Source organism: Botryllus schlosseri, chromosome 10, assembly GCF_051294905.1.
Source record: "Botryllus schlosseri isolate E-star chromosome 10, Bs_hap1, whole genome shotgun sequence".
Classification (NCBI taxonomy): domain Eukaryota; kingdom Metazoa; phylum Chordata; class Ascidiacea; order Stolidobranchia; family Styelidae; genus Botryllus; species Botryllus schlosseri.
Genome location: NC_137245.1, coordinates 7,757,711 through 7,784,887, shown reverse-complemented (window position 1 = coordinate 7,784,887; position 27,177 = coordinate 7,757,711). Strand labels below are relative to the sequence as shown.

Sequence of the window (27,177 nt, the reverse complement as noted above, 5' to 3'; positions counted from 1 at the left end):
TAGATAAAGAATTCAAAAAAATTCGTCTTCACCTTGGCGGTGTCAACATGTACCGGAAATTCCAAAATCAAAACGGAACACGAGTCGTTCTGGCTGAACCAGACTTCAAAAGGCTTCAGAAACGCCGAATCCGCTATTCCTAACTGGTACAATTTGAGACACTACTTGACGCCTCGACCTAACTGCACTACCTAAGCCAAGAAACGTACGTTTATAGTCTTCTCGTGACTGCAGATGGATGTATATTGTACAAGCTTGTGACTGCAGATTAGGAGCGTTCAAAAATGACTTTTTGTCGCAAATCATACTGGCTACTTGATAAAATTGTTAGGTTACCTTATTTAGTCATACACACCAAATTTCGTTTAATTCCAGTCAGTAGCGGCATTGCTACAGGAGAAAAAAGTTTCCATTTATCATATAAAAATAAATAAATATAAAATTTGAAAATTTTCTATTTACCACATGAAAGTGTTAGGTTGTCTATAGAAACGATGTTCACCAAATTTGGTTCAATTCCAACCAGTGGAAAGGAAGTTATTGCCGTCGAAAAATTTGGTTTATGAATAAAATAGTATTTAAGGTGGCAAATTCTTTAAATATTTATTATAGTGGTGCCCACCGTAAATACTATTTTATTCAAATCCAAATTTTTCTACGACAATGACTCCGCTTCTACTGGTTGGAATTGAACCATTTAATTTATTTCGAAGTCTTATGTGGAAAATATCCCGAGGTAGCATGGTGGGAGTATTTGAACGGGGAATAAGCGATCTAAAAGTACGGGCTATAAATTTTACCAGAATTATAATAAACCACTGCATACATGGAAAATGTTAGCACACATTACCGGCATCTATTTCGCGCGAAGCGCGACAAAAAAATTCGAGATTTGACAGATTTTTTCGAATGGTAATTTGCAATGAGAGCTCATGGATATATAGAACTGTTGATCTACTATATAATCAAGTGTCTCTACTGTACCCTCTACTGCGTCGCCATTTTGTTCAGTGCCCCTCATACAGCGCCCTGAGCCCGTCTACTTCATATTGACTCTGGGCGTGACCGCCAAATTAAAATCCAAATCGCCCTTGGGACCAGGGTGAGAAATACTATGTTAGTGTATCGCACCTTTCCTGGTGCCAGTGCACTTTTTGATAATGGTTTGATAGATGTAGTCATATTGTAGCTATACATATACTAACTACGGCAGGGTTTCCAACCTTCTTATATCACGAACCCATCTTTCGATTTGAAGATGTTTCGAGATCTCACCTCTCAATTTGGCGTTCTTATTATGCTAAAAATGGTGAGCACCTTTGTCCACACCAACTCATGACTGAAAGCTGAGAGCTGGAGACTACGTACTGCTACGTGAAATTCTGCGTCACGCGAAATACAGATAACGATCTATAAGTTATTCGGCCTCGTCGAGCGTATGTGTATTTATTATACTGGGAACTAGGGATAGTGTGAACGTGAGGTTCACGTTCGCGTTTTGTGTGTGAACCAGTAAAATTTGGAGGTTCGCGTTCACTAACGAGCCTTGGTAGGTTCTGCAGTGTGAACCTTTGTGCTGTATTACAATTTGTCACGTCGTTATAACGACTTTGGTTGAAATTACTTGCATTTCAAGTTCGGATCACTCTCCGCTGGCGGCATGGCATTTAGCACTGAAAGAGCACGCACCTTGCCGATTTCAAAAATTATTTGCTCCAAAGTTTGCTCGGAATATTCAGCTTTCCGTTTGTGAATCTTTTTTAGGGACTATATTCTATGAGTTTGTCCGCAATCGCGCAATAGCAAGAATGAAACACAGCACATGTAGGAAGTCAAGGTGGCAAGATAGCGTAATGGTGAAGCGTCCGGCTTCTTGATCGGTAGTACGGGATTCGATCCCCGGCCAGGTCAGACCAAAGACCTGATTAGTAACACTGATATCTATGACTTTCCGGCTTGGCGCTCATGCATTATTGGGATAGCATGGAGGTGTAGTGTAAGACTTAGAAAGTCGTACAAGGCTATATCTGAGCCTTCCTTGTCCAGTGTCATATGCAGAGTTGGTCAGTAGCGAAGTACTTCTACTTTTTCGAAGTACTCAAGTACTTTCCCTCTACTTCTGGTACTTACTCAAGTAGGTCTGATTTTCGCTACTTCTACTTCTACTTCGTAATATTTTGTGATATACTCACTTAATTTTCGCTATTTACAGTTTGTCAAGTAAAAGTAGTTTAATCCTCCAATCAGGAAGATAGCCTAAGGAATTTCGGGGCTGTTTACATGGAGTATCAACATTTAATATTCATTAAAGTTGGGTAAAGCCCAGAATTTTCGCCGTGCTTCGTGCACAGTGGATACGGAGTAACGAGTATGATTTCACGAAAGTATCGGTGAATGTAATTTAGGTAACGGGTTGGCGTGGCTCCGTTAACATCGCATTGTCGCCCTTCGCCGGTATGAAATATTTCATCGCTGTGTATAAGGCTCATTATAACGTTTGAAACTGATGTTTCGCAATCTAGCATTTACTTATCCTACCGTAATCTGATTTTTTTTCTAGTTTTAGAGCTGTTTTAGCATACCACCTTTAAAACTGTCTGGACTAAAGACATGAAATATATTTTCCTCTTTTAGAAGTAGTATATATATTCCACTTTCAATTCCCAGTATCATATACTTTGGGTTCTAATTAATATCAGTTCTTTTGTCTGGATAACATACATGTTGAAGCATAAAAAGAATTGTAGCTACGCAATATGGCTTTTTTACGATCCACCATGTTTTTTATGTACGTTTACTAATCGTGCAAAGTGTTTACACCGCATCCTATACAACTTCTCCGTATTGCCCTTCGACTAAACTACGGGCCTTATAATATGGGGAGGGCGCCATATCATGATATTTTCTAAAACGTGCTGTTCGAGTAAACAGAGGATTAGTATCGCATTTCCATATCAATACTATTATTTTCATCCCATGGTGTGGACAAATGCTTATGCTGTCGAAAATTTGATACCTCCTGGTATGCATCAATATGAATGAAGCACGGCACTGTTTGCATAGCTCAATTTGCGCCTTTTGACAATCCATGTGAACGAATTACGATCGTTTTCACAACTACTTACTTACTTGGGTAGATTTAAAGACATAGTTAATTTTACTTCTACTTCAAGTAGTTTTAGATTGCTTATGGGAGAAGTATTTCTACTCGTACTTGAGTACATTTTCACGTCGCTACTTCTACTTCTACTTGAGTAGCTTTCGTGACTACTTTGACCACCTCTGGGCATATGCACATCAATGACAATTATAAAAGCATAAATGACAAAAATAAACTACGTCCTTTCCTCATTGAAATAGAGCAGTGGTTCTTGAACTTTAAAAAAAAAGTCAGCAAATTTTGCATGCCAACCACTTAATTATTTTCATCAACAAAATTGATATAAAGAATGCATCGATGTATAATCTAAAAATCTATCAGGCGTACCGGATCTATCTTGATTTGATATCCTTACTGTGTAATAAAAATCGCATCCGTCCGATTGGGGTGTTGGATAGTGTATAACTTCTTTTTCAGATGATATCTGCCTCAAGTAGTCTATGGAAATTTGTGTTTAACTCTTAAGAACACATTTCTCCGGTCGAGCCCGAGTCCTCTTTGATATTGTTGACAAAGCAACGGAAGATATTGATTTTGTGGAATTAATATAGCATTTGATTGTTCCAGTTTATACATTTAGGTGACGTTTGAAAATTGTGCTTCAGCATCGTAGTATTATATTTGACTTATATTATATTCGACGCTAGTTATACTATATAATAATCGATTATACTTAACGGAAATTCAGGATTCACAAGAACCAAAACCTTTCGGGGGTTCCAATCATCCCCACTGGAAACACATAACACTCCTTCGTCACTTGTAGTCTACTTGGATTGATAAATCACCGTCCTAATGATTTCTATGCTGTCGGCACTTATCTTCATAGCGATGGTCAGACAGCAACCTTACGTATTATTAGGTGGCGCTTTAAAATGATGCTCGACTGAACTGATATCTTGTTTGCTTGGTGCGCATTCTTCAGAGGTCGTTCTATTGTGAAAAATGAACTACAATTATCAGATATGAACCGCCGATAGCATCCGCTCAATTGTCATTCTTGTAATAGTAATTGGTAATTAATTTTCGTCTACGCGACCCTAGAAAATAGGCAAACAACTACATTGGGGTAGCAACCCCTCCGTCGGGAACCCCTTGACTATGGAATGGTAATCATTCAATGTCACCGAATATATACCCGCCAAATTGAATCTGAATCGTTAAACTAAAAACAGTAATAAATTAGCGAAAGGTATAGGCCTACCATGTCTTACAACCCGCCGTATCCAGAACAATATCCAAAGGGGAATGGTCCGCAGTATCCACAAGGGCAGGCCATGCAATTTTCACAAATACAAGGTGGGTGATTGATTCGTGGACTCAGCCTAGTCCATTTTATTATTATTGTTCATAAGTTATCATGGTATCGCAATTCCGTTGGTGTTTTGAAAAGACAGAAATATTTTAAATCGACGACGAAAGTAAGTAAGTAAATATGCGGGTGGAATAAAAATATCTAGTAAAAGTACACTCGCATCTAGTTTGCTACAGTTAAAGGTCTCCGCACTGGGTTGTGCCAGCAGCCATTTCGTTACCAATTTAATCGTCAACATTGAGGATATCTATGGCGAGGTGAACCTTGACCAATTTCGAGTTCGATACTCCTTTTTTTAGGCAGTTGGATATTCCGATTCCTATGACACAGAGCTCGCCTGTATTAACACTGACTATTTTGCAGTACCTCAACAGCCTGGGAACCAACCAATGGTCGTGGTGATGGCTCCGCAGCAGCAACATCAACCATCGCGGTGGGTTAGAATGCTAACTGCATACTTTTATATTCATTGCGCGACCTATAGTCTCCACGTTCTAGTCATAGGCCATGTCCAACTGGAATGAAGGAAAGGACGTATAGTTTATTTTTGTACTTGATGTTTTTGCGGCATATACACCGACTCATGATACACATACACACGATCTGTATATATGCATACCATGTGTGCATGATATGCAAATGCCGCTGGACAAGTAAGTGCAGATATAGCCTTGACGGCTTTCTAAGTCATGCACCACCCCTACATGCTATCCCAGTTATGCATGAGCGCCAGGGAAGTCATGAATATCAGTGTTACTAATCAGGTCTCTGGTCTGACCCGCCGAGGATCGAACCCACGACCTCCCGACCAAGAAGGCGGACGCTTCACCATTACGCTATCTTGTCGGTGAAAGAGATGAGCAATGATTTCGATTTGCCAAAGTAGGAATTTGGGATTTGGGCCAGATTCGAGTCGATACGACCTTGACCTAACCAAATTTGGATGTAAATAAGGCATGACGGTCATTGTGTTATAGCCGGGGCTTTGGATTCGGAGCCGGGGCAAGGAGCGGTCATTGTGTTATAGTCGGGACTTTGGATTCGGAGCCGGAGCAAGGAGCGGGAGCCCCGGAGCCGTGCATTTACAGCGGAACCGGAGCAGGAGCCGGAGCTCTGCATAACATTCAAGTGGGGCCGGAGCCGGAGCTGGAGCCGGTTGTTTGAAATGTAGCTGCGGCTCCGATGTATTCCATAAGATTCTATGCTACTACTTTTGGCTGAATAGAAATAATTGTGCGGTAATCGTTCAGCAAATTAAGAATTGTTGCTTCGTTGGCACCACCTTTTTCCAACCATGTTCATACATTAGGCGCCAAACCTGGGGGTCTAGATATGCTGCATCTTACTCCGTAACTACTATATTGAGTTATTCGTCATAACCGCACATGACCAGTGGTCAATTGTACCGAGCGAGATAGTGCAATGGTTGTGCGTCCGGCTTCTCGTTCGGTAGGTCGTGGGTTCGATCCCCAGCCGGGTCAGACCAGAGACTCGAAAACTGGTATCCGTGGCTATCCGGCTAGGCGCTCTGCAATCACGAATAGCATGGAGGAGAAAAAACCGGGGGTGCAGACTAGATGACCTTACTATAAAGGCCGTATCGCATCTCCGTCGTCAAAGCATCTCGATGGTGCAGGCGAAAAAGAATACCATCTCTGCGGTTCCAAAACGAAAGATCACAATTTAATCGCACGAATAGATAGGCGAGGCCAGAGCACAAGAATATTACAGGGTTAACATACGTACCATACGTTTCGGTCCTCTTTTTTGAGAGTTATGGTTAAATACAGGGCAAAATTCGATCAGTACTGGAGTAACGCTCCGGCGGCTATTTCGGTAGCTGAGCCGGAAAGCTTACCTTTTTTTAGTCAACCAATGGATAACGTGAAAGTAAAAGCGTAATTCGTAAGTTGTGGCGGAAAGTTGACCCTTTTTAAAGTCAACCGACCACGACGTGGGAGAAATTCGCCATTTTTTCAGGATTTTCCTCCGGCATTGCAAGTCTGGAAATATTGAAAAAGTGTCCTCTTTTCAGATTTCCAAAAAATGGTAACACTAAAATATGACCTTGCTGCACATGTCGATTTGGACGCGCACACGCCGCGAAACACATTCTCCTCTCTGAATTAGACGACCAAATTAACGTTCGTTGGTGATAGCTTTTCAATCAAATCAATCAATCAATCAATCAATATTGAATTGTCACGCAATGTCACTTTTGAATAACGCGAAACAATAATTTCATATTGGTAATTTATTCGCTAAAAGCTTTTCAGTCAGTATGCCACTTTTGAGCATGTAGTTCTATTTATTACTGACACAGTGCATTGTGCAGTTGTACAATGTACACTGTACAGTGCATAGCGTTATTGGCAAATGGTTATGCAACACCAGATTCAGACACTAATTCTGTGTTTATTCGAATCGCTTGAAGGGGCACCTTCTATGTTCTAGTAAACTTTATAGACACCGGACGGACTGCCAACGAGCGCTACAATATCGAATTTCATACCGTTGGCTCTTTGGTAGAAAGCGGATGTGTAATAATAAGGTAGCAACATGCGCTCATATTGCTCTTGCTGCAGTTAATACACTTGAATAATAATTGCACCAGATTAAATTCGCGGTAGGACTTGAATTGATATTAACGAGTGCAGTGCAGGTATTAAAATGCCAAATAATTGTTTTACTGCTGTACACAGTACACACCAGAGTTGGATCAATTGTAATTTGTAATTGAGCTGAAAGTAATACGTTACATTTTTTCATCTAATTGTAATTGCAATTGTAATTGAAGCATTTCTATTTTGTGTAATTGTAATTGCAATTATAATTTTATAAAAAAATTTCTCAATTACAATCTCAATTACATTTTCATGGAAAACTGACAATCACAACATAAAATAATCATTTAATCAATCATTTATTCGTCGCACCAGTGAAAATCCGGTACGAACCAGGATGACGATGATGGGCCTCGAGGCCTTAGTAAACAGTCACCTCATGTAATAATTAGCCTATTTACATCGATGTTCTATGCGTGCTGCGTTATAACTAGATAATTCAGTCACGCTAAACTGTTTCCCATACTTCAGTAGCAACAGAAAAATTTGTGAATTACAATATAGGCTAAACAAGTGGTTCTCAAACTGGAGGCGTGCCCCCTTGGGTGGCGTGAAAGCATCTGAACGGGGCGCGACGCTGCAGTGAACTGAAATCCTTTCCGCGCTTGGCCCGATTCACCTCCGTTTTATGGTTGTTGCTCGGCGTATAGTCTAAATTTCGTATCGGAGAATTCTCACAGCAACAGTCATAACCTTCCATACCATCAAACTATATGTAAGGATTGCTAACTTTCTGGTTTCATTGTGTGCTATGACGATAAGGGGGCACGAGATATTCACTGTCACAAAGCGGGGCGTTTCTAAAAAAGTTAGAGAACCAGTGGGGTAAACTAAATATTAATATTTCAAAAATGGATGAACAGCAAATAAACTCTTCTGAAACCTGTGCTGAACCATTTCCTACACAACGGTCAAAGTTTCTTTCAATCTCTGACCAGTACCGAGGCTTGTTGCAACAACAGCAAAAATATTCAAGTTTCCAACCAAGGCTTCATCAAACTTGATCACGCATTTGTAGAGATTTTATCCCAATCTTACCTCCAATCTTGGCCAAATTTACTGGGCCAGAAACTTTTCGCACCCTAATATTCATCAAATGCAATCTAACAGTTTCTGAGCAAGTGAAAATGTAAATGCGAACCAAAATATTGTAATTCTTAGTTATCAGGAGGTTCTTTCCTTTTGCATTTATTTTAATTTTACGACCTTCGGTATTATCCTTATTGCTGACGCCTTACCAGTTACATTTCATTATCCTGACTCAGCTCTGAGTAGCATAATCGTTTGATTACATTTCATTGACTGTCCTGTAGCCTATTCGCTGTTAGTCGCTCAAACCTTTGGTTCTTAACAGTCGCTTGAAAATTTTTTCTGTGCTTGAAGTTTTCAGTACTCCTGATTAGGAATAGTTCAATACGTTCGAGTTTTTTTTTAATTAAAGGGTATTCTACATATCAGGAATGAAACATGAAGAGCTTGAGATGTTTGCTAATTACGTCGCTACGGCTGTCAAAGAACACCTCTTTACTGAATCAATTACCTCTTTAAAAATAATTTGTATTTGTAATTGTAATTGTAATTATTAACTTGTTTAACAGTCATTGTAATTGTAATTGTAATTTGATATTTTTAGCATTGAGTGATTGTAATTGTAATGTAATAGAAACATGCAAGGAAGTAATTGTAATATAATTAAAATATTGTAATTGATCCAACTCTGGTACACACAGAGCAATAGCATGGAGTAAAATACGTTCTCTTGACGTCATCGACAGACGACCAGGGGTAATTATCACGTGACAGGACTTCGCATACCCACTCAAAATGATGATCCTGTGCGACGGCTGCAGCCGTTCTTACCGACTACTGACTGAACCATTCAATAGTTAGCGGACCCGGAGCTGGATCCGGAGCAGTAGTATCAAGTGAGCTCCGGAGCTGGAGCCGGAGCTACCTTATGATAGATGAGAGCTCCGGAGCAGGAGCTGGAGCAGTTAAAAATTTACGACTGTTCCAAAGCCCTGGTTATAGCCTTGCCACTCACGATATCAGAGTATAAAATTATAGTGGTCTAATTAGACCATTGGTTCTCAACCATTGTGGGGCGACACGCATGTGTGCCGATTGGACTGCTCAGGGGTGCCGCGAGAAAATGAGGTAAACCAGGTATAGCCGTATACCAAAAATTAGGGAATCCAAATTATGAGTGGGGCATAATCGGTTGTTCCATTATTTTACCCCATTTATACACAATGTTCAATGCGATGCAATGAACAGATATCAGGATGTTGAAACGACCAAATACGGTTTCTTAATCTCGCATCCCCCTCACTCTAATGCCAATGTTCGTACGCAGATTTAATTTGACTTTGGTAATGACATGATCAATAGCCTAGTTATCAGCAGTATGCCCAAAACGCAAAGTAGACTGTACTGATCCAATGCTCTGATATCAGATCAATCTTTGTTATATTCTAAAATATCCTATAATTTTTGCACGTCAAATGTCCGCGAGCTGCAAATTATACCGCGACATCTTTTACGATGTAGTGATGCATTTGTACTCTCGCATATGGTGTCTATAACTAATTATTTCGAGAAACTATGCCAAGTACAACAACAATTATATTCGAATATTGAAAAATGCGATTTTTTTTTCGTGTCATGTGTGCATTCATAATGGTAAATCACATTTGACGATATGTGTGGAATGCCAGTCTGCGAGGTCCCGTCACATAAGGCCTGCTTGGAAATACATCGAATATCCCTATCATAGGTGCTGCGGCCCGCGGCGTCATTAAAAACTAGGAACTTGTCCCGCGAGCCCATTGGAGTTTGTGACCGCTGCTCTAGAGTCTAGACACCATGAGCAGCGAAGTAGGAGAGGATGATCTCTGATAAAGCTCCAACGCGATGGATCTTATCTACTGCCCACAATTAAATCAGGGCCTCCTCGGTCAATGGTGGTGGTACGTCAACTTATCCACATGTATAGTAGCATTTGAGAAGGTGGTATCTAAACAAAAGATCATCTCTCGGACAATTGGGCCGTGATGATGAGGTTTATTCGAAGGCGTTGACATTGTTTTTAGTCACCCCCTTCAGGACGGGGGCTGAACACTGAACAGTGACGACGCAGGTTGATGACCTTTTTCTATTATTTTCTTAGTCATCATCTTGCCAAATCTGCGATTTCTTTGGTCATTCTACACCAGACCTATATTGCTTATTATGATTCATGATATGCCAATTTATACTGGGACCACTTTCGCTCCAGACTTTTTGTACGACACCGTGTATGCCCAGATAGCCTAGATAACCCTCCAACTAGGGTTGCATTTAAAACAAAAATCAATTTAAAACAAACATGTCAAACATGTTTAAAACAAGGCCGTAATTTAAAACGGTTTTTTCACTTTTTTTATTGTTTTTTTTTTCAAGTCATGACGTCAAGAATATTCAATTGTGACGTCATACTGAATTGACATTGACAATTATAAATATAGGGTAAATATAGCTCATTTGACGAAATATCTGCACTATTAATGTTGAGTCGACTATTGTGAGAGTTCCAACCATCCCATATCGATATACGTCGGCTATATTGGTTGGTAATTGTCCGTAAGCTCATACAACATCTTTTTTGGAAGCTATTTTCACGATTATGGCATAATTTTACAACTAAAAAAAGCGCATTTTTTTAGAAGGCCTTTGTTTTAAGTTCTAAACAAAGTGTTTTTCAAACACCGTTTGTTTATGCAGCCCTACCTCCAACACTCCACATTGCCCACCGTAAATGCTATTATTTTCAAATCCAAAGCTTCCAACTGCAATAACTGCGCTTCTACGAGTTGTAATTTAGCCAAAAATTTATGCGTCATTTATTTAGACGACATAACAATTTCATGGAGTGGACAGTGAAATTTGAAAAATAATAAATAATATAAAAATAATGCAATAATAATAATTTTTGATAAATTAAAAATTTTCAAATTGTAGGAACTCCGTGACTACCGGTTGAAATGGATTCAAATTTGATCTGCATCGTTTTTTAGACAAACTGACGACATTATGCTACAATGCTGAGGTACAGGTCTTGACTTTTTTAACGTCACCAAATGTAGGCTATCAACTGGAGCATTCAAATGCTTTAATAACCCCATAAAATCAATATCATTTGTCGCTTTACCAACAACTGCAACGACTTGTACGGGATTATAAGCTTACGCCTCAATTCTCTAGGCCATACCGGACAATATATTCGGCGTCTGGCTCTTGCTAAATTGATATTGAGAAGAATGTAAAACGGGTTTCTATACTTGCTACCGACATTACCCCATAAACAACGTATACAGTATAGCCAACACCCCAATCACACGGATTTTGTTTTTATGATACAATAAACATATCAAATCAAGATGGAACCCGTACGACTACTAGATTTTTTACATTAACCAACGATGCATTCTTTATATCAATTTCATTGATTGGTAGAATAAGCATCATTTGCTGACTACCTACATGTAGCATATATTTCATTTTTGATGTTGTGTGATTGCGGGTCCAGCTCACAGCAGAGAGTCACTAAATAATCACAAACGTAAAGCTGAATATTTCGAGAAAACTTTTGTAACAAAGCAAGTAAAATTTTTGAGATTGGCAAGGTGCATGCTCTATTAGCGTTGATTCTCTTTTATGCTACCAGCGATATGCATGTAGAGTGGTCCGAAGTTGATATGCAAAGAATTTAAACCAAAGATGTTATAATGCCGTGAAAACTTGTAATGTACGAAAAAAGTTCACAGTGCAGAACCTACCAAAGGCCTTTTGTGAACGTGAACCTTTAAATTTCCGAGTTTCACACACGGAACGTGAACGTTAATGTCACGTTCACACCATCCCTACTATTTTCCCTTTGAGATGGTGCCATGAGGTCGAAAAGTTTGACAACCATTGAATTATACTAATTAGAGCAGAATGCCAGTAATCTAATTCTAATCTAATTTGTGAAATGTTTCTACGCTCTAATTACGAATTTAATCTAATTTATGGTTTTCCTGACAATGCTACACGAAAACTGTATTATGCGAAATGAGACACGCATTGCGTACTGACATTTATCATTCTCATGTCTCTAATTTGGATATGAACTGAACTACTATAGCCTATATGTTCGTTATATTCATTTCTAAACCGAACGCGGAATTTAGTTCAATAGTTAGACGTCTTTTTGCGTACTGTAATTACGATCTAATTTTTTTTTTAAATGTGCAGCTATTGTTCTAATTTTGATCTATTTGAGAAAAGCTGAAAATTTTCTGGCTGTCAAAATCTGCGAGGTATATCGCTGATACGTTACAACATATTACAGGCAATTTAAGCATGCGCTCTGTGGATGTTGCGACAATTGCGGGGTTTGTATACTGACCTTCTTTTGTCCATGTTACACCTTTGGCAAGACCGCCGGAGAAGTCGGGTCCAGCTGCGTCGGTTGCGGATTGGGGTACTTATTTCTTCCATGCATTCTCGGTGGGGTGATTCGTGGAAAAGTACGGGCCGAGAAAGGGATTAATGGGAGCGTGATAGGTGACTTCTGCACGCACTGCTGGTGCACGTTTTGCGCGATCGTTCAGGACCACAATGAGATAGTACCAGGAGCGATGGGCGAATCGATGGCGCGCGAATAGAGAAGATTGATGCAACCGAACGAAGATTGAAATCCCACAAGTTCCATATAATTATATTAGCACGCATTTAAATTTTTATATTACATTGGAGGGTGGAGACTTCTCAAATTATTGTGCTGAGCACCAATTGGTAACAACAATGTTCTAACAGCAAGCAGCAATGCATATTCAATTCCTAGGACACCAGTGGCAGGCAACTACTATCATATTTCAAGAGTAGATACTGGGGCAGCTAGAGATAGTTTCTGAAATTAAACTTGTTCTATGATTAAATTGTCTGATTCATAAGACACTTTTCACCAAATTAAGGTCATTTACGCGGTCAATATATATGCAATGCTGTGACAATAGAAAATTCAGACTAATATTTGAAATAATAGTATTTCGTTAAATTCAAGATGGCACTAATATTTAAAAGAGACAATGTCATCGATACAAGCACATTTAAGAGGCGTGGACTTCAAGTCAGCTGCAGTCTTGATGGCGTAGGCCTAATGATGGTGCATGTATAACAAATAGCAGTCGATCAATAACAGAGAACAACAAAAAAAGAGAACGCGGACCGGTAAAACTTCAAAACACGTCTTATGGCGAGATAGAGTAGTGTAGTGGTTTAATCCACTGCTGCAACACCGATGGCATTGCGGGTTCGAGTCCGACCGAGGTCGACTCCAGAATTCATATCTAAGTGTTGGAGGTTTATATAAGCTCCTACTCGCCATACCATCCGGGTAAGCGGTGTCTTTTAAACGCCTAGAAGTGGGCCGTGCTACAAGTAGTCAGCTACGCAATAAAAATAAAAAGAATTTGCCTAGTGTAAAGGACCATAGTAGTCGACAAACACCATAAATACCACCAACAACAACGTCTTGTGGACCGGTGAATCTTCACAAATCAAAAATACCCTAAATTGAATTATGATAATTGTGTGCAGTTCTAATGTAATATTTCAAACTTCATTCAATACTGCTTTTTTATGCTAGATATTGATTGTCGTTCAAATGGCATATCAAAAGGCGAAGCTCGCAGAATTTTGTTTAAAAATCTCTGTAGCTTTTACATATAACTTGTCCCAACCGAATTCTAAGCTACTATTAAACAGTTTTGTACAACACTTGCACCATTGTTACGTACGACCAAAATATACCACGAGCTCTGTATTACGACAGTAAAAATTTGATGTTTTAATTCTGCATTCGATTGACAAGCCTCCAACTCCTAGTATTTTTTGGAATTGAGGTATAAAACTCTAATATATTCAGAGGACCGTTAAGAAATGTTCCGCAGACGAACGGTTAAGAACCACTGCCTATTACGTCAAAACATTATATTACAAGCTTTCCTAGAAGTAGTGCTTCTTACAAGTGTTCCACCTTTACATGTAGAATCACCCCAGGATCGAGTTGGGATAGAGACGATACCATAAATAATGAATAACATTATGGTGCCATATTTCTCATTTGTTACGGGTTCCTCAATGAAATGGTGACGGACTATATTCCAGGGTTGTAACCAAGTCACAAGGCTCCGAGTCACAAGTCAATATCAGTTTTATAGTTTTGACTCAAGTCAAGTCGAGTCATTTTCAATTCACCACCGAGTCAAGTCCGAGTCAAAGTCATCGATCAGAGGTTCGAGTCCGAGTTATGGTATTATGACTCGAGTCCGAGTCCAAGTCATTGTTTCGACTGCTCAGTTTCCAGTTAAAGTCTTGTTAAACCTACTTTTATAACTGTGTTTGGTGATATCAAATGGTTCGCATTATAAGATACTAAGTTTCCTCAATTTTAGCAGTTTCTGGTCGCATTTTCAAGTACTAGTACCAATAGACGAAATACCAATAGGGTGGTTGCGTTACTATTCTTTGAAATTACAATGAAATTTCAGTCTTGGCCGTCTGAGTCTCGGGTCAGGCGCAATTACTCGAGTTCAAGTCGAGTCAATGCACAGATTGACTTGAGTCGAGTTGAGTCATTTTCGTATTTTGAGAAAAGGACTCGAGTCGGACTCGAGTCGTCAGAAAATCCTCATTCGAGTCGGACTCGAGTCGAGTCATGACTCGAGTCATTACAACCCTGCAATAATCACTTTCTGAAGTGACGGTCTACTTATGGAAGTGTATCTAGCTTCACGGCAATTTTTATTATTGGACGAAATCGGAGATTGCCACTATTCTTCAAAATGTATCTGATCGTGAGTTCTGAGTGATAGTGTCTATATTCCCCTATAAAACGGAATGCTCCTGATGGGCCAATGTCGTCGACTTTGAAAGGTGTCACATCAGTCTCCTGGTAGTGGACTCGCGTCATTTTACAGTATGACGAATATCTTGACATCGATAATGATGGCCGGTCTTGCAACGATCAGATGATAACGTTGCGTTCAGAAAAACGATTGGTTTCATTAGGAACAGCAGTGGATGGATGTGGATGTGCGAAGGAGCTGTAAGGTTATCGAGTTGACAGCACCATTATTCTATCCACTCGATCTGAAAGTGCCCGAAATACAAACATGGTCTGACACGGCCAGCAATTAAACCCCAATCGCACCGACCTAGAAGGATACTATGCTATCTTGTCGGTACCAGTGTACAGGGCCGTAACAGCCGCACCCTAAACCCCCCAATTGGGGGGGGGGCGAGCTCGAAGGGGGCCAAATTATTTTGTGAATTAGCATAAATTTTAGAGTATTTTTTTTAAATGTATACAACTTTTTTGAAATATTTTCGCGCTACGAGCGGTTTCACGTTGCCAAATATCTTGATTATTGGGTACTGTTGTACTCTTTCTCCAAGAAAAATTACGCAAGATTTATAGAAATGGGCATATCGGCGTTGGCCATTACCGCGCCACGACGCACCAAGACATATAAAGTTTTACGCCATGTAACATGCGACTCCAAGAAGTGTGCCAGAACGATTGGCAGCGACACATCTTGGCCGAAAAGGACTGCCCTTATGCTGACCGAAAACTTCGTTATATATAAAAAAACAAATACATATAGGTTTAATTGTCCATAGGCGCTTAAATGACCGGTGCCGAATGTCCCTGTCTAGGCAATCTGAACCTGACAAGACATAAATACCATCCCACAGGGAAAAATTATATTGCAATTAGTAATATACCAACATGCAATGGAATCACAATACTGAGGATACGTCGCGCTGCCAATACACACAGGCAACATTACGGAATGCCATCTAGGGGAGATGTGGTACCCATGGATAAAAAATTGCAAAATGATCTCTGGCCCTCAAATCTTCAGCCGAGAATAGCAAATCTTTTGCTTTCTCAACACTTCGATACAAGCTCTACCTATCGCGGACATTTACATGAATATCCGCCTTTTCAAAAAATATTTATAAACGTTTAAAATTTGTTGCTCGAACGTGTCATCGGTCCCTACCCGGTGGGTCCAAAGGAACACGACCATGGGACCTATGAGACATACGCTCAAAAACTCAAACTTCTTAACTTGTTTTGTTGTGTACTATAAGCTAAACTTACAGCAAGTTAATGAAGAATGTTTCGTCGCGACCTTCAAGAATAAAATAGATTATATCAATTCAAATGTTGGCATAAAATCATGTTTTGATTTACGCATAAACTTACAAAATTAATTCCACATACATATTACCCGCAAATCGACATTTTGACTTTCAAATACCTCGTAATAGCGATAAAACACCACAGGTAACTATGATTTACAGTCTATATATATGTAGGCGAGTTTCTGTTGGTAAGTGATTAGTTGTTCCATCTATTTTGCTTGATTTGGCTATGGTACCATAGGTCCCCCACCCCATAAATATTGTAATTGACTTGAAAATAGTCCACTCGTGGATGGTATTGATTAAAAAAATATGTGTCATTATATACCCTGATACAAGCCCTACACTTCACATCAAAAATTATGGCAGGTTTGTTAGTCTGAAAGGTGATATAGAAAAATGCAAAGGGCGATCCAAATTTACTTTACACCGCCTAAAACGTAAATCATTCGTCACAGACCCCATAACTCACGCAGGTCGAATTTTTTTGCATGTGAGGAAAGATTCTGTCAGCATGTAATTATAGACAAATTCACGGAGTGCAATCATGGAATTATCATGGAGAATTTTTCAAGTATTTCCGGTCCCAGTGATCCATCGGTACCACATCTCCCCTACTTGAAATGGTTGGGTTCCGTTATGGTGGCTCAACGTCCAGGACAATGCCAAAGGAGTAAAAAACATCACTATTCAGTACCAGATAGCCGTGAAACACTAGCAGATTTTCAATGTCTGTACGCCGATTACGTATTGTATCTTTTTACACAGCTTGATTCTCGTACTCTCAACGCAGTTTAGTACCTTGTTTCTAACTTTCTGTAATCGTTGCTGCTGTCCACTATAACGTAATCCATAGAGCCTGTATGCTGAACAGTTGGAGATGGAAATTGTAACACTGCAAAATGACCTCCGCATCATAGCCCACCAGGCTGCACCAAACTTTTAATTCCTTGTTAATACCGAAAAGTACAGTGGTGTATGCGCAGCAGCTATGAAGGTTGCAAGCAGGTTTGCTTCAACTTATCGTTGTGAACCAGCCTCTTCTGACATGCACTTCATCAAAAACAAACACAGAACACACCTCACCGATGCATATCTGGAAGAATCACTCACAGTTGCAGTGTCAAGTTACATATCAGGGTACAGTGCACTAGTCGATAGCATGCAATGCCTGGCTTTCTACGGAATGATATAGGAACAGATAACATGATGTCCACTGTCCATTCCAAAGTGTGACATAATTTATTTGAAATTTGAATTGACTGTTGTCGCATAATTTATACAAACATGGTGCGAAGTAATTATGGTTTCTTTAAAATGTTTGTGGCTAGCAAGTCGAATTAGGATGTTTTGATTTTACAAGACTGTCTTAGAAGTCTTCCCACAATGTGATTACAGCCCAGTGCTATGAATATAAAAGTGGAAATTCAGTCTGGTACGGGTAAATGGCGGGAGTGAATGGTATCTCGCCGCTTCAATCCGTACCCAAGAAGTAGCTCTTGGTTACAAAAAGGTTGGTGACCCCTGATCTAGTTACTACTGCCGAAAAAAAAAGCATTTCATAGAGCATAAATGTCTGTGCAGCATTTTCAATCGCAGGCAACAACTGGGGCTTGGGGCAATCCGAGCACTCGAATCCAAATCGAGAATCAATTGTAATCATTGGAGTCAAAAAATGAGAGACTCCTTTCCACTAATTTATCAACAACAATTATAGTGTCGATAATATTTACCTTCATGAAAGCCTTAAAATATCGATTGGTCGCATCACAGCCTGCAACACATGAAGCAGGCTACTCACACGTCACGTAAAGTAAGCATATTTTGAGATCCGTTAAGTAGGACACTTTTTACAGGCTGCAAAAGATAATACAGCGGACAAGAAGACGGGTAATTTTCAAATTATTACCGCCAATGTCATTGCGTTGACTAGAAAGTGTTGTTTTTTCTACTTAACTGCCGAAATGCCGGTTTATATCTTATATTAGACGAGTTGACTAAAAAAAGCCGTCTTTCGAACTCGACTCTCTAAATACCCGTCACTCGCACTTTGGGCCCGCATTGCGCGTAATTATTTGTCTTTTTTTGTATTTTAAGCTAATGAAGAGGTGGACCATTCTAAAAAGGATGACATTTGGGCGAAGGGAGGACATTTCTTGAAAATGGAGGCCAAATCCTACTTAAGGAAGACGTGCGGTAACCTCAACTTTAGACCAAATGACGCTCATGTGAAGTCCTGATCATCCAAAAGCATTGTCTTTAAGTGCAATGAAATAGGAATGATCGAAAAAAATACCAAGTAATCTGTAATACTGGCCTCATTTTCTTTGTAGTCGTATAAAAGGTAAACATCTAACTAGCTACTTCACCCATACTAATACGACTCGGATGCTCGATTGTGCCCAACACTAGTAATAGCCGCAACACTATAAAACTCGCTGACTAGAAAATGTAACTTTTAGGATGTAGCACCAGATATCGTCAACCGACTCATATCATTGCAACCGATATGCGGGTTGAATTCTTTGGCGCAAAAGTTTTCGGAAAAGGTCGAACTAGCAAAATTATTTTGGAGCGAGTCCTCTGCATGTGGGATACTCGGCGTTAATGAGCCGTTGGCCTGCTTGCTTTGTTCTATCTGATCCTTGCGGATTAGACTCTGAACGTGCGAAATATAATTGAATCAACTTTTACAGGTACCAACATAGTTACGAAACATCAATATACACATGGTATAGGCCTACTTATAACACTGGTCAACAAAATAAAACAATAAAAACTTTGCAGAACATCTAGGAGTCGTTTTGGGGGTTTTCAAGGTTGCTGATTACAAATATCACATTAGTTTTGCCAGATTGCCTCTAGTTTAGAAAATACTCATACCCCTAAAAAAAGCCCAAAATAACTGTATTTTCCCTTGAGTATTTCACTTGGTAGGAGGTAAATAGTAGATTTTCTATTTCCATATTGCGCATGAATTGACTGTGAGGTAATTGACTATGAGGTACTCCCCATGTTGTTCTCGGTTATTCAATCAATATTAACCTAACATGATGCGAGATCTTTGTTTGTCAAAAAAGCAGTTTGTAAAGCCAAAAAATTATACTGTTGCCCAACGGAATTATATTTTCTCCTCTACCAATTGGTCATTCTATCTATATGAAAGAGGACAATAAAGCTATCGAATTTCTCCTTGAAAATCGTTATCGTTATATTGTCTTCCAATATGAGTAATGTGTTCAAGCTTAGCAAAATGAATGTAATCGTGAGAGATCTTGATTACTTTTCCATTGTAATCGTAATCGTAATCGCGTCGCTCAGAAGTAATCGCAATCGTAATCGATTACATTCATGAAGTAATCACAAGGGTGAGTTTTTGCAACTTCTGCAAATTTTTTTTACAGCCTCCGACAACTTTCTAGATACTCAGAATCGATGTACTATGATGCTTTAAGCTGTTTGAAGAGATTTTATAGTGCGACTTTTTGCAACTCTTCCCTATTTTCCATATCAATTTTCACTGCAACTTTTGTCAAATATTGCATAAAAACATAAAGGAGTGATTTAAAAACATGTTATAAACTATTTCTAGAATGGTTCTATTCTCTTTGAGTTGCATAACAATGAGCTATATGATGGATTAGCCGCACCTCACTATCTATGAGACAATGGCTTGCAAGCAAGAAATTTAACTGCCGCTGCCAAGCACGACCGTGCCCGAACAATATGTAAATAGATCACATCATTGATTCTGTCATTTAAATTTGAGATAGTTTCCCATTTCACGAACGCCCAGGCGACACCACCGAAAATTATCGATTATCCGATCAAGATAGCGTAATGGTAAAGCGGCCGGCTTGTTGATCGGTAGGTCGTGGGTTCGACCCCCGGCCGGATCAGACCAAAGACTTAATTATAATAACACTGGCGTCCATGTCTTCCCCGCTTGGCGCTCAGGCATTACTGGGATAGCATGGAGGGGTGGTGCAAGACTTAGAACGCCCTACAAGGCTATATCTGTACATTCCTTGTCCAGCGGCATAGGCACATCATGCACTCATGGTATGCATATGCACAGATCGTAAGTATGTGTATCATGAGTCGGTGTATATGCCGCGAAAACATCAAGGACAAAAATAAACTACGTCCTTTACTTTCCTTCGTTACATTTTCACTGGGTCATCTTTTTCACGCTACTGATTTTGTTAAAGTCGCCAAGTGTGAGTTTTTCTGCAACTGCTTGGGTCAAGTTTGTGGACCCAGGGGGTTTGCGGTGCGTTATTTGACTGGTTTTAGAAGAAGGTTATCGCTATGCTGTTTGGCTTTTTCGGGGGAAATTATTCCTGCATTGCGTAATTTACTTGCCGTGTACCGGGAGAAATGTAATTTTGGCAACGGAACCTTTCGAGTATCTCATACCCTACTAATTCAACAAAAATTATAAATGCAACTTTTTACTGCAACTTTTGTAAAAATTGAGTGCAACTTTCTCGCGATTTTAGTGCAACAAAAACTTGCCCTAATAACCACCCCATGTCTGCTCTGCGCCATATAACTATGGGGTAAGGTACCAAGAAACGACAAATTGGGAGCGATACAATATATCGAGGAGAATATATAGGTAATCACGTAATGATTGGTTAGCTAAATGTGAAGGACGAGACAACAGAATACAAGAATTCACCACAATCTCCCCACCTAAAAATGAAATCGCATGATACGTACAAGGAATTGACAATCGGCTCAGTAGCGAAAACGATCGGGAGCTTTACAAATTCGAGTCGATCTGCGTAAAGGCGGACTATCATTATGTTTAGACGTCTGCGGGCTGTCTTTCTCAAATGCGACTTCTGGAACGGTAGCAGCTATTCGCTGCTCACGGGGATCGGTCTCGCCAGGTTCAACATGTTCCGATCAGGCTTTCGACTCGATGTCATCGCGGTTCCTCGGTTAGAGGGCTAAATCTTTCACCTTTCGATTCCATACCATTGCGATAACGGAGCCATACTTCGAACTTGCGTCCATAAAATCCACGGGCTCACACAAGGCCTCGTCTTTGTTTCTGACGCGCTTTCATAGCAGAATAGTACCTCTGTGAACTAGCCAATCTGGTAAAGATTGGCCGAACGCCGACTTACGAGGGAAAGCGAAAAACCTTCCGTGCGAAGTAACGTTAGTTGCAGTGCACAGCAGTGAACGAACAGAATGAAGATCATTAGGAAGTACCATTTCCCAGTCATCTTCGCGCAGATTTTGCGATGCCAGTTGAAGCTTTACAGTTCTCCATATTTTTGATTCACTCTTTCGCATTGAGAGTTTCCCGACGGGTGATAAGGCGCTGAATGGCTGCTCGCAATTCCCCTATTTGCAAGAAGGATCTTCACTTCTCTGGAAAGAAATGACATCCCTCGGTCACTATCGATAAAGTTAGGAGCCGCGACAAGTGAGAACAGCTGAGATTACTGGTTTCGAAGACCTATCCCTACACGGGTATAGGCATACGGAAAACGACTTAACTAGTCAATGATTAGATACTTATTTCTGCCCGCGACAGGGCCTTTGAGGTCCTCACTCAATTCAATCCATTGGTTTCGTAGCTCTAATCAACGAGTACTCCTCCATCGGCCGGATTCTGGCACGGCGGGATTCTGACACACTCCGTGCACGATCAACATTCGGTTTCGATCAATCGCCAAAGGCAGATTTTTGACCCTGACGCAATGCATCACCTCCAAACTACCGGGGGTGTGTTAAATTGACATGCGCGTCCCGTAATGCTGAAATAGAATGTACATAAATATCATTGATACAGCATCAGCAGCCAAAATTATGTATTCCAGGACGATGCTTCGACGTCATTTTTCGCTTGTGTCGTACGCTCAGACGTGCTGATGCACTGTATATGATATGCTGACCCGTCATGGCGAGTTGAAGTCAATTTTCCGCAACTTTCTGCTGCTATGAGCGTTTTTACTTCTGGAACCGACCGCTCAACTGGATCTTCAATGCCGTCTGCATGGATGCAGTCATTCTTACTAATTCGCCAACCGTTTCATTTTGTCCAACTCCTATGTGGGTAGGAATCCAGGGCCGTAAATATCGCACCTCAAACCTCCCAATTGGGAGGGACGAGCTCGAAGGAGGCCTTAAATTATTTCGTAAATTACCATAAATTATGGAGTATTCCTTAGATAGTTATAAAACTTTTTCAAATTTTCTTCGCGCAATGCGCCATCGATTGTAATTCTCTCTTGTTATTAACATGGGTAGGCTACCGCTAAAAAACGCATATGGCATTTCGGCGTCAGCCATTATCGCGTTACGACACATCAACGACTTAATAGTGACGTTTAGACTGAAATGCGACTCTGCGAAGTGTGCTGCCAAAAAGCTCGGCGGTGAGGAAGACTTGACCCAAAAGGACCGCTTCATGTTGGCCTAAACCGATGTCAAATTTACCATTGTCATAGGCACCTAATATTCTTGTCCGGCAATCTGAGCCCCACATTCAAAATGCGACCTGTTAGAGAAAAATTATTGCCCCGTGAAGAAATATAATATTGAGTCGTGTGCGTTGCACGGAAGAAGTTCTTTGGGTTTGGTACGTTTGAGCGATTCCGAAATCTTTCGACTATATAGCAGACGGAGGTGACGAAATAACAACACACGACGAAGTAATTGATAACAGCGGATCCGCCCGCAGATGTATATGTATTATTTACGGGCTCTAAATTTTAAAAGACACCAATTAAAAATTTGACATCATTATATAACTGATTGGTGGTACAGAACTTGAACACGGCTGTTAACAGTAAATTCATATTTATTGACTCGAAGAACTTTTCGCGTGCCTCTTATCAAGAGCAACCGGCGCGATAAAGGATACAGAACAGAGATGGATTTAAAACCAAATGCCGAATTGTGACGCAATAATGCAAATTTATAAATAACATGAACGGAAATTCAGCCATAGCAACAATGCAGCGTGTGTAGCAACAAGCAACTTGAAAAAGTAGTGCACGTGAGAAATAACATACAAATACAAATACAATGAGACAATGCAGCAACACGGAAGAAAAATTGAACAAAAACACGGACCAACAGCTAAGCAACGACAACTAGGGTGAGATTTTAAGATTATACAAAAATTCTTTCTGGCGACGAAGGACCTGGTTGTTTAATTTGATGAAAGTGGATTCCAAAGCAGTTAAATGAAACATAGATCTACCCTCAAAGTGAGCGACAGTGTGATGCCTTTTTCGATACGTTAAGTTCAATGCATCAATCCCTCAAATTCACATTAGATGAAGAACAAAATAGTTCCATACCATTTCTTGATGTTTTGGTAGAAAAAACGGGTCACCAATTCATCAGGGGCAACTCTAAACGGCGGACCGCGGAACAGGGGAACATGTAATACTAAACGGCGGACCGAGCGGAACTGCGGACCGAGCGGACCATAGCAAAATAGCTCAATACTAAACGGCGGAACGAGCGGACCGCGGAACTAGCGGAACTTGCAATACTAAACGGCGGAACTGCGGACCGAGTGGACTACTACAAAGACCACAACGTAAACAGCGGACCACGGATATGACGCAACTCGCAAATGTCGCAATACTCCTAATTTCTGAAAGGGTACCTTTCATTTTGGCAATAACGACCATACCGAACATAAGGACATCTTGTCTAGGGTAACTACGGGGTGTCTTCAAGTGTGGCAACGTAGTACCAACACATAGTACTACATGTTCCGCTGTTCCGCGGTCCGCCGTTTAGTATTGAGCTATTTTGTTATGGTCCGCCCGGTCCGCAGTTCCGCTCGGTCCGCTGCTTAGTATTACATGTTCCGCTGTTCCGCGGTCCGCCGTTTAGTATTGAGCTATTTTGTTATGGTCCGCTCGGTCCGCAGTTCCGTTTGGTCCGCCGTTTAGTATCGCAAGTTACGCTAGTTCCGCAATCCGCTCGTTCCGCCGTTTAGAGTTGCCCCCACATCAGGTTATCGGAAGCCTACATTCACCGGTCATTACGTTACGTGGAGCTCCTTTTGCCTGAAAAAGCGTAAATTAAATTTGATCTCCACCCATGTGCATCGAGCAGTTATGATTTGCTGTAAAGAAAAATTGCCCGCAGAATTAGATTGGATTATATCCATTCTGTCCAAAAATGGATATCCCGATTGCATCATTGACTCTGCCATTGCGAAGAAAATGCGCAAATTCAGACAACCTACAGTTTTCGGCCCTAACAAATGCCCGGTGTACATACATCTTCCTTGGCTTGACTCTGTTTCTAATAGATTCACCAAATTAATCAGATCATGCGTCGAATCGTGATACAATACTGTTAATGCGAGGATTGTATACACAACGAAACAAATTTTGCCAAACACACGAAAGTATTTGCTGCCTGCTTTTCATCAAAGTATGGTCATATATGAATACAAATGCCACTGTGACAGTCGGTACGTGGGACGCACATCCCAACGCTTGCTAGAACGTATCAAACAGCATGTTCCTAAGAGGATAAGATCGGCATCGCAAACTCCTGATTCTGAAAATGTCACTCAGGAATGCAAACACGCTTCAAAATCCCAATCGTACAGCCAGGTGTTGGCATGCAGTTCTTCAATTGGCCAGCATTTGATCGACAACCCGTCTTGCGCCTTGAACTATTCAGACGACATGTTTTCAGTTTTATCCAAGGGTAGATCTATGTTTCATTTACCTGCTTTGAAATCCACTTTCATCAAACTAAACAACCCGGTCCTATGTCGCCAGAAAGAATATTTGAATAATCTTGAAATCTCACCCTAATTGTCGTTGCTTAGCTGTTCGTCCGTGTTTTTGTTTAATTTTTCCTCTGTGTTACTGCATTGTCTCATTGTATTTGTATTTGTATGTTATTCCTCACGCGCTCTACTTTTCAAGTTGCTTGTTGCTATATACGCCGCATTGTTGCTATGGCTGAATTTCCATTCATGTTATTTATAAATTTGCATTATTGAGTCACAATTCGCTATTTGGTTTTAAATCCATATCTGTTCTGTATCCTTTATCGTGCCGGTTGCTCTTGATAAGAGGCACTCGAAAAGTTCTTCGAGTCAATAAATATGAATTTACTGTTAAAAGACATTATTATATGCGATTCCAATTTCATTGACCGAATTCAGCCATGAATTCGATTTCTTTTCGTACTTCGCGCGACTAGACAACACCAGTACCCTATCCACCGTAAACAAGGACACTATCGTTGTGATAACGTACGCCACCGCAAAGGGGGTTTGGTGGGCTTCGAGCCCCAGAAATTTGGTTTATCACCCTATGGGGGCCCAAGATCAGCGCTTTTGGGGGCTGACGAAGTGCTTTTACTGTCCTGCTAACATTCTTAGTTCCGAATAACTTAATTTTCACACCGGGCGCATCAGACGAAGTACCTTTGATCTGTGAATTCTGGTGTAAACTGATTATAACTATTCCCAATCGTTTCGACACCTTCCTATCTTTTCATTGTATTCCAGTGTTGTGGTCTTTTGAAATGATGAAATTGTTGATAAAATTGATACTGTATTCTAGTGTCAACTGATTACAATGTTATGAAAATTAAAAGTTTATTACACGGACACCAGACACCAGACACCAGAAAAGAGTTCTCAAGGACACGTGTCGGAGGAAGAATATCGCTCCGTCCGTAACGAACTTTTTGACTGAAACGCATATTATTCCATACGTTGTGGAATTTGTTCTCGCAACAAAGCCATACATTTAAGTTTATATTTTGTTATGTAATACCCACTCCTAGATGGTAAATGACTTTTTGGATATGGCGAACAAAATCACTTGCGTTATAATCGCCAATCAAATAATAATCAACAACAACAACACACAAAACATATATAGCACAATACGACATGGAATAAAGTAAAATTGTGTCGTAATTAGACGTTGGAGAATTCCATTACTTGACAAAATTAAGTTATTTGACAAATTTTTTCACGACAAATAACCTCCAACAAAGTTCAGTAAAAAATCACTGAAGAAAGTAGGAATATTGAGAGATGCGCCTGATCCGCGGTCCGTCGTTTGCATTGCGAATTTTGCGATAGTCCGCTGATCCGCAGTTTCGCTCTTTTTAGATTTGGACTATTTGTGTCGGTCCGCTCGGACTGCAGTTCCGTTTGGTCCGCCGTTTAGTATTGCAAGTTTCGCTGATTCAGCGGTCCGCTCATTCCGCCGGTTAGAGTTGCCAGCATTACGTCATGTCTGGTTCTTGATATTGCAACCTAGGGATGGTGTGAAAGTGAGGTTCACGTTCGCGTTCTGTGTGTGAACCTCGTAAATATAGAGGTTCACGTTCACAAACGAACCTTAGTATGTTCTGCACTGTGAACCTTTTTCATATATCACAACTTTCGCTTAATTATAACATCTTTGGTTGAAATTTATCGCATTTCAACTGCTGGCGACTCTATGCATGGCGCTGGCAGCGAAAAATATCAACACTAAACCAGTATGCAACTTGACCATCTCAAAAATTTTACTTGCTTTGTTGCAAAAGTTTGCTCGAAATATCCAGCTTTCCGTTTGTGAATATTTTGTGACTCTGCTCAGTCTGCTGTGATCTTGACCCGCAATCACACAACATCAACAGTGAAATACACTACATGTAGGTAGTCAGCGAACGATGATTATTCAACCAATCAATGAAATTGGTATCGTTGTCTGATGTAAAACTCTAGCAGCCGTACGGGGTCAATATTAATTTCATATGTTTATTGTGTAATAAAAACCAAATCCGTGCGATTGGGGTGTTGGCTACTGTTGTATAACTTGTTAAAGGGG

General features: G+C 40.3%; 1 protein-coding gene across 1 annotated transcript; it reads left to right on the top strand.

Annotated features, from left to right (window-relative positions):
• Positions 1-4,311: 4,311 nt before the first annotated feature.
• Positions 4,312-12,943, top strand: LOC145448622 (uncharacterized). The gene is made up of 3 exons (XM_080327063.1): positions 4,312-4,459; positions 4,839-4,908; positions 12,471-12,943. The coding sequence occupies exons 1-3, from the start codon at positions 4,366-4,368 to the stop codon at positions 12,784-12,786; spliced, it is 480 nt and encodes a 159-aa protein (XP_080183189.1). The 5' UTR covers positions 4,312-4,365; the 3' UTR covers positions 12,787-12,943.
• Positions 12,944-27,177: the final 14,234 nt, after the last annotated feature.